The 9,343-nt window shown below is 40.9% G+C and overlaps 1 protein-coding gene across 1 annotated transcript in view; it reads left to right on the top strand.

The window, feature by feature from the left end:
* Positions 1-9,343, top strand: part of DOCK2 (dedicator of cytokinesis 2) — a 445,944-nt gene that overhangs the window by 14,021 nt on the left and 422,580 nt on the right. The window contains 1 exon segment of the mRNA XM_014587766.2: positions 6,592-6,675. Coding sequence (XP_014443252.1) covers positions 6,592-6,675 — 84 coding nt within the window.

Genomic DNA, 9,343 nt, shown 5'->3' with positions numbered 1-9,343 from the left:
AAGGACATACCTGTCTTTTATGTTCCTTCACTTCCAGTCAGTCAATAAGTATTTACTGAAAGCTCAGTAAATGCTGATTGCACTTCTCCTCTGGGCCAGGTGCTCTTCTTGACACTGGGAATTTACTAGTCAGCAAGACAGACCCAGTCTTCGACCTCTCTGAGGCTGGATGGAAAGATGCCATGTAAACAAGTCTAGTTCATATATTATAAAGGAAGGCACCGATAATTGGCTGGTCAGGGGAGCAAGGACTTTGGACTTCACTCTGGGTTTGAATCCAGTTTCTGCCACTTTCTAGTTGTATGTCTATGGGTGAGTTCCTTAACCCTTCTTTGAGTTTCTTGGGTGTTACATGGAGGGTAATAGCTTGGAGGGTTACCATGAAGATTACACGAGCTGACACAGGTAAAGGGTTATCACTGTAATTCTAGGGTAGTACCTAGCATGCAGTAGATGTTTACTTTAATGATCTGTTGAAAAAATCATGGAATATGTGCTTGGTATATAATACGTGCTCAATAAATGTTTACCATTTTCTTGGGAAGCAGTGTGCAATGGTCAGAATTAAGATTTCTGGATCCATCTATCATTTATTTATCTATAATTTAGCTGTCTATTAATCACTCTATTGGGTGGATAAGTTGTTCACCCTTTCTATACCTCAGCTTCCTCATCTTTAAATCAAAGAAAAATATTATTTTTACCTCCTAACATTGCCCAAAGCCCAGAAACTCTGCCCAAGTTATTACTGTGAACTGTAGTGCTGTAACAGTGATGTGTACTTTTACTTAATTTATCTCAACGTGGGCTCCTGATAAGCAGGATATTTCAATCAGTGGATTAAATTTCCAGGATTGTTGGAAGTCCCGTTTGTCTCAACTTAGCTGCTCCAGTGACTTGCCAACCTGGGATTTCCAATACGTGAGTCTTTGTTGGAGTCAGAGATCTAGTCCTTTGGGACAACCCTTTGATCTTTGGCTGTAAGTCCTTTTTTCTTGGCGACCTTATCAGTAAACCAACTATTACTTTGGTTCCTAGGTATAATCTTTTGTTAGAGGGAGAGGTCGAGGCCTCCATGGGGAATATGTCATTATTATCATGACCTGCTGTGATGGGGAAAGCTGGAATCGGCATTTCTGGGGAATGGCTGAGGCCTGAGAGGCTGTGGGACACTTTCCCCTGCTTGGCTATCTTTCGTGGGCTGGCAATGGCCCAGGTGGCTTAGGCTATAATGTCTGTGATCCGTTCTTATCCTTTACCTTCCTCTGCCTTTTCCATTGTTCCTCATTCAAAAGTTGGGGTGGTAATGGGGATGATGGCCCATTTTTACACTGGTCAGAAACAAATCCAGGGTCAGATTAGCAATCAAACCTAGCAAAGAGCAGTATTCTGGCTCAGTTTCTTGTTAGTCATTTAGAAAACTTAACAGAATTGGGTATTAATATGCAAAGCCACTTTTTTTTTTGTCAGTAATATCTGCTCCCCCCTCCCCAGTGAAGTCCTGAGAACAGAGGCCCTTATGTAAAAGCAGAAATGCATTTATAAATTAAACGGCAAAGTCAGTTACTTTCATTTTCATAATAAACGAGTCCTTGGAAGGAATACAAATCATGTTGAGCTTGAGTTTCAAAATCTGTCCAGCCAGTTGAATGGACCCTTCTTACCTGAGGTTGCTGAGCAGAGGGTAAGGGACGGGAGACAGGCAGGGAACAAAATGCAGTTGTGCCCTGCCCTCCAGTGTCTGATGGACAGTCCTAACCTGCTGGTGGACTGTTTTCTTCTGTGGAAACCTCAGTTGTCTCCACAGCTCTGTCCAACTCCATGGCCAAATCCCCAGGCAGACCTTTAGGGCTGGAGGGATGAGGAGTAGAGAGTCTGCCGAGAGCGCAGTCCAAGGACAGCCGCCTGTGCGGATGAGGGTTTGGAACCAGGCCAAGTGTGCAGAGAATGAAGAAACAGGCCATGGTTACGCAGAAGAGAAGCCACAGGGTCCTCGAGGGCCCTCTCGAAGTTTGCTTTTGGACCCAGGATTAATTCTATTCAGTGTTGACCCACTGGGCTGTTGGTGTCCAGCTGCAGGGAAGAGCTCCGAGGAATTAGCATTGCTCTGAACTGATTGCTTTTTAGGGCCTATTAAACTGCTAATAAAAAAGAAAGTAACTACCACTTATTAGACATTTATTATGGCTAGACAGTGAGTCAGGACTTGTCTGTGCATTAATCTCAGCTGAGCCTTATAGGAGCACTACAAGATAGGGACCATTACCTCCATTCTACAGAAGGAGAAATCGAGGCCCAGGGAAATGAAGTCACTTGCTTAAGCAGGCTGTCCCTGACCCCTGCAGTGCCTTCGTGTGGATTATAAAAAGTCACCCCCGCTCTTGTGGACACAGCATTCGACAGGGCACAGGCCTTGGCAAGCAGATCACGGGTTGGACGCCAGCCTCCACTGCTCTCTTGGCTGGGTGTCCTGGAGCAAGACAAAGCCTGGACAACAGTACAGTGCAACCCTGGGCTTGAGGCCAGAGTCCATCAATGACAGAACTGGCCTAAAGAACCACATCTGACTCCATAAACACTGGCTTTGATGCTCAGCTTTTTTTTTTTTTTTTTTTTTTAATTTTTTCTGTTGGGCACCATGCCTTGCCAAGACGTTTTTTCATCTCCCAAAGGGCTGTCCTTGCCTCAATCTCTTCCCCCGCCCCCTCAGGATTTTGGGCATATACGCACATGCACCTGGTGTGATTTTTCAAGCTGCTTGGTCTGGGACTCGAACAACACAGTTGGCCATGTGGGATCCACTGCCTTAACTTCTATGCCATCTCCTGGCCCAACTCTCAGCTTTATTAACTCTCAGGATGGTCTCTCCAACCCAGTGAATGTTAGATTTTGTTAAATGCTTTTTCTGCATCAATTAAGATGATCATGTAGTTTTCTCCTTCATAGTATTGATGTGGTCAATCACTTTGATTGATTTCTATGTGTTGAATCATTTTTGTATTCCTAGGATAAATTCTAAGTGGTCATGGTGTCTTTTAATGTGCTGCTAGATTCAGTTTGCTGGTATCTCATTGTGGATATTTACATCTATATTCAGAAGAGATATTGGTCTTTTGTATTCTTCTGAATTTCTTACCTGGCTTTGGTGTCAGGAGAGTGGTGACCTTATGGAATGGGTTAGGAAACATTTCCTCCTTTTCTATTTTTTTTTGGGGGGGAGAAGAGTTTGATTAATTGTTAATTGTTTAAATGTTTGATAGAATTCCTAATGAAGCCATCTGCTATTGGACTATTTTTTAGCTGGAAAGTTTTTGGTTACTGAACTCTTTTCTTGCTGTGTTCAGATTTTCCATTTTTCATGAGTCACTGTTGGTAATCTGTTTCTAGGAATTTGTTCATTTCACCCCGGTTATCTAATTTGTAGATACACAATTGTTCATAGCATTCTCTTATAAGCCTTTTTATTTCTGTAAGGTTGGTAATGATGTCCTCATTTTCATTTCAGATTTTGGTGATTTGAGGCCTTGGTTTTTTAAAGAATCTAGCTAAAAGCTTATCAAGTTTATCATTCCACCTTTTGGTTTTATGAATCCTATTGCTATTTTATTCCATATTCTATCTATGCTCTAATCTTTGCTATTTCTTTTCTTCTTTTAGTTTTGGGTTTAACTTGCTTTTCTTTGTCTAGTTACTAAAGGTAAAAAGTTAGATTACTGATTTGAAATCTTTCTTTTTTCCATGTAAGCCTTTGCAACTATAAAATACTGTGATAATTGCTTTCATTGCATCCATAAGTTTTGGTAGCTTATGTTTTCATTTTCACTTATCTTAAAACATTTTTTAATTCCCCTTATGAGTTCTTCTTTGACTCATTACTTCAGCATATTGTTTAATTTATACATATTTGTGAATTTTCCAGGATTTTTTTTCTTTTTGGCTGTTGTTATTGATTTCCAGCTGCATTTCTTTATGGCCAGAAAACATGTTTCTATGTTTGTAGTCTTTTAAATTTATTGAGACTTGTTTTGTGGCCCAATATGGTTTAGTCTGGAGAACATTCGTGTTCATTTGAGAAAGTGTGTATATTGCTGTTGAAGAGTAGAGTGCCCCGTATATGTCAGTTAGGTCTGGTGGGTCACACTGTTCATGCCATTTATTTCCTTACTGATTTTATGCTTATTCTATCCACTATTGACAGTAGGGAATTGAAGCCTCCTCTTATAGAATTGTCTATAATTGTGTCAATGTTTACTTCATATAACTTAGTTTTGCTACAGCTTCTTGGCATATTGTCCCTTTTGTCAATAAATAATGTCCTTTGACTCATAACAATTCTTGCCTTAAAGTCTATTTTGTCTAATATTAGTATACCCTCCACAGCTCTCTTTCTGTTACTATGTGTATGGGACATTTCTTCCTCCATCCTTTCACTATCAGCCTAGTGTCTTTGTATCAAAATGGAGTCTCCTCTAGATATCATATAGTTGGATAATCTGTTAAAAATTCTTTCTGTCAAGAGTTGCCTTTTGAAAGTGGATTTACTCCATTTACATTGAAAGTAAATACTGTTAAGGAAGGATTTACTTTGTTCATTCTGCTATTTGTTTTCCGTATACCTTACCCTTTTTTTGTTCATTTCTTAATTCTCTACTAATGCCTTCTTTTGCATTTAACTGATTTCCTCAAGTGTATAATGTTTTGATTCCCTTCTCATTTACTTTTCTCTATTTTTAAAGTTATTTTCTTAGTGGCTATACCTGTAGTTTACAATTAACATCTTCACCTTATAATTATCTAGTTTGAACTAATACCAACTTAGCTTCACTAGGATGCAAAAATCTCTGCTTCTGCACAGCTTCGTATCTCACTTTTTACATTTTTGTCATAAATTACCTCTCTACGTTGTGTGCCTATTATCATAGATTTTTAATTATTGTATTATGCTTGTCTACTAATGATAAACTCTCTCAGTATTTGTTTATCATTTTTGTTAGTTCTTAATTTCTCCTTCATTTTTTATATTTTAATTAATTAATTTACCTTTTATATATATATTCATTTGCATTATTCAGCTTACAAAGTGAACATTTCAGTATGTGAACATTTCCTTGCAACTGAGCTGTGTGTGGGAAGGTTTGAGTCATGCCTTCGATGCTTAGTCAAGACGTACACAACTCTACTTTAGTCTGTATTTCTTGCCTGTATGTGGCTTGAAGATCAGACAACTGAGTTTAGAGCCTTCTCACATCTTTTCTCAGCATGTCTTCAACCCTGTGTATGGCCTTTTAGAGTCCCTGGTACATGTAAGTATCCTTCAAAGTCGTTATTCTCCAAAGCATTTCACTCCTAAACACTTTCTCCAAGGTTTGCTTGGTGGCAGTAGTGTTTTCTCCAACTCACACTCATTGCCTCATATGGCAGCAGGTAGTTCTTCTGACCAACGTACTTAACGTAGCTACTTCTGACCTGGGAGAAATCCAAAATAGGAAAATAAAGGCAAGCTGTTGGTGTTACTCTCAGGAATCCCACAGAGCAGTCAGAACAATTAACTACAATTCCTTGGCACAAGGTCCACTCTGTCCCCTCCAGCACTAGGAACTCATACCAGGGATATGGGCTACTTTCTTCAAGAAAGCTGTCAAGGTGGAGAATGGAGGTTGGTGCCAGTGATTCTAAGCATGGCCAGAGCACTGCATTGGGTGGCATAAACTCACATTCCAGGTGACTGCTGGAGGCTCTGACAGTACAAAGGGAACTCTGGGTATGTTCAGAGACAACTCCTGCTCCCCAGGAACTGACAGTGTAAATGGGAATGCAGAGAATACTCCTGAATGCTAAGTATTAATTAAATGCCACCAGCTATTAGGAGACTGTGTATGTGTGTGTGTGTGGGGGGGTGCAGAAGAGGGGTGTTGGTGTGAGCTGAAGAAGCCAGGAGGGATTCTGGCCTAATGGGTTTGCTTTGGGGATGGCTGAGAAATACACATTTTTAGCTAGAGGAGCAAAGATTGGTTAGAGTTGGGTAAGAGAAAGATATGACTTACTTAGAAGATGAGAATTATGTGGCATCGGAGTAATGGAGAGACCAGGATTTTAGTATGTTGACATCAGAATGGAATACTTAGGAAGCAGCAAGGAGGCCATTGTAGCTGCTGAGAATAATGGAAGTTGGATGCTGATTTTTCTGGCATTTTCTAGCTTGATGACTTTGGCCAAATTGCTTAATCTTTCCGTGTCTCCTTTTTCCTCATGTGAAATATAAGTCACTCCTTGCATGGTTGCAATGAGGATGGAGGAGATGTATAAGCACATGCCTGGTGTACTGTAGGTCAATTTGTAATAGACTGTATAAACACCCTCTTTGTCACTCAGGCTGGGGTGTGGGTCCTATAGAAGTTCAGATCTGGTTAATCACTGGAAGCCTCTAGGGTCCAGTGTGGGTCTGGATCAACTCTTATGGTGAGGTGATAGGTTTCTGCATTAGCCATGTGGCTGCCTGGGAGTGGGATAGACTTGAGGCAGGGAGAGCAGAAAGGAGCAGAGATTCAAGGTGGAAGTCTCAGCCGACTGTCTCTTTCTCCCATTTCACAGCCATATACAACTTCCAAGGCAATGGAGCTCCCCAGCTCTCCCTGCAGATCGGTGATGTGGTTCGAATACAGGAGACCTGCGGAGGTGAGTTACTGTCCCTCACCCTACAAATGCGGGGACCCTGGGCAATGGAAGCCCACCACACATACCAGACATCTCTGCCCCCTCGCTGGACCGACAACTGTGTGTGGCCTGTTTAAATATGTTTTGATAATATTAGTAATTAGAATGTACTGAACAAAAACACTTTATTATTTTAGGAATTTATGTTTCATAGTAAAGACCTCACTGGGTGGTTTGACATTTGTCATGCTCTGCACTTCCCACAGACTTAAGAATGGTTAGTCCTCTGACAGCTCTAAATGGACTATTGGTATCATAGTATTCTGAAAGAAAATAAGCATTAGCAATGTTTGGAAGGGTCCAATAGCTTATACTCCTGATTCCAGGAGGACTGTTATGTGTGGTCTGTGTATTGCACAAAGGTCCCTAGTGCAGAGAGCAGGAGCTCATTTCCTTCATCCAGTTGTGAGCCCTATCCTGGAAGAAGAGGCATTTCTTTCTTTCCACATGGATTTGATTTCCTTGTGAAGCAAGAATCTATTGGTCTGTGTCCACCCACAGTGGTAGCATGGTGGTATGGGGTGCGATTTTATTTTCTTTTAAACAGCTTTATTGATATACTTTATTCGTATACTGTACAATTCATTCATTTAAAGTATGTAGTTCAATGAATTTTAGTTTGCTCACATAATTGTGTAACCATGGCCAGAATAAACTTTAGAATATATTAATCCTCTCCTAAAAAAACCCATATAAAAGTTAACCATCAAGGCCAGCAAGGAGCATGATGGTTGGGGTGCTGGACTTTCACATGGCCAACCGCAGTTCAAGTCCCAGATCTGGCATCTTGATTTCTCACTCTCTCTCTGTCTGTCTCCTGGTGGTAAGCACAAGTGCCCTGTATCAAATTAAAAAAATAACAATGATGGGACCAGCAGTTAGCGTAATGGCTATGTCACTGGACTCCCACGTAGTCAACCGCAGTTCGAGTCCTGGACCCGGTGGCTTAAACTCACGCCGGGTGCGTGTGCGTGCGTGCCCAAGATCCCGAGAGGAGAATGGAGGAGAAGGGATTGCGGTGTGGCCATCCTCCCTGGGGGGTGATTTCTCACTTTCTATCTCTCTGTCTCTCTCTGTCTGTCTGGTGAGCACATGCGCCCTATAGCAAAAACCTCTCCAAAATAAAAATAACAGTGATAATAAATAAAAGTGAATAATTCTTTAAAAAATAAAGTTAACCATCATTCTTTATTTTATAGAACGCTGCCGCATGTATGTATGTGCCCAAGATCCTGAGAGGAGAATGGAGGAGAAGGGATTGTGGCATGGCCATCCCTACTGGGGGGGGCTTTCTCACTTTCTGTCTGGTGAGTGCATGTGCCCTAGAGGAAAAAAAAAAAACTCTAAGAATTATTTATTTAATTTTATTTATTCATTTATATATTTTAAATTACCAGAGAGAGAGAGAGAGAGAGAAAGAAGGTGAGAAAGCAAGTGAGAAAGCAAGCTCTCAGGTCTAGGACTCAAACCGTGGTCAGCCATGTGGGAGTGTCCAGTGCCTTCATCACCATGCCACCTCTTGGCCCCCAATTTTGATATTTTTATTTATATAATATGTGTTCATATTTGTAGTAGTACTTTAAAAATAATATTTTATACATTTATTCACCTTTCATTCTATGTATATAAATATATATTAAGGGTTCTTTGGGGCCAGTGGATGGCATGGTAGTTAAGCACTGGACTCCTACATGGCCAACCTTGGTTCAAGTCCTCAACCTGGTGGCTTGAAAATCATGCCAGGTGCATGTGTATGTGTCTGCCCAATTCCAAGAGGAGAATGGAAGAGAAAGGACTATGGTGTGGCCATTTCCTCTAGGGGGTGATTTCTCACTTTTCTCTCTTTCTCTCTCTCTTTCTGTCTCTTTTTGGTGAATGCATGCTCACTATGGCAAAAATCTAAAAAAATAAAAATAAAAAACAGAAACAAAACTGGCTGGTACAAGTCTTTACAGTATGGCTCAGGGAACTTGAAAACTGAACCACTGATTACCTACAATAGGTGAGGCTAGTCCTTCTTTGACTATGTACTAAATAACTCAGCTGGATGAATGGGGAAAATAAAACCTTGACTTGGAACCTTAGATATGATCAAATTTCACTTATTATAAAGATAATATAAGGACCAGCAGATGGGATAATGGTTGTGTTGCTGGACTCCCATGTGGTTGACTACAGTTTGAGTCCCGAACCCTGAGGCGTAACTCTCATGCTAGATACATATGCATGTGTACTCAAAATCCTGAGAGGAAAATGGAGAAGGGATTGGGACATGGCCATCTCTCCTGGTGAGTGATTTCTCATTCTATCTCTGTCTCCCCACTGAGCATATGTACTCTATAGCAAAAAATTCTCTCTGAAACAAAAAAAAAAAAAAAGAAAATACATGGCATTAATCCATCATTGTGTGGTTAAACAGAAATACCAGAGTTGGGGTGCTTTATAAAGAATAGAGATATGTTTGGCTCATGAGTCTTGTGGCTGGGATGTCTGTGAGCATGGGCCTGGCATCTGGCTAGTCTCTGGTGTAAGTCACAACATGGCTTACAGAAAAGGTGAGCAGCTACCTGCAGAGAGAGAGAGAGAGAGAGAGAGAGAGAGAGAGAGAGAGAGAGAGAGACACAACAGC

This window comes from Tupaia chinensis, unplaced genomic scaffold (genome assembly GCF_000334495.1).
Source record: "Tupaia chinensis unplaced genomic scaffold, TupChi_1.0 Scaffold000234_1, whole genome shotgun sequence".
NCBI classification, from domain to species: Eukaryota; Metazoa; Chordata; class Mammalia; order Scandentia; family Tupaiidae; genus Tupaia; species Tupaia belangeri.
The sequence above is the reverse complement of the archived record's forward strand: the minus strand, read 5'-3'. Positions and strand labels throughout refer to the sequence as shown.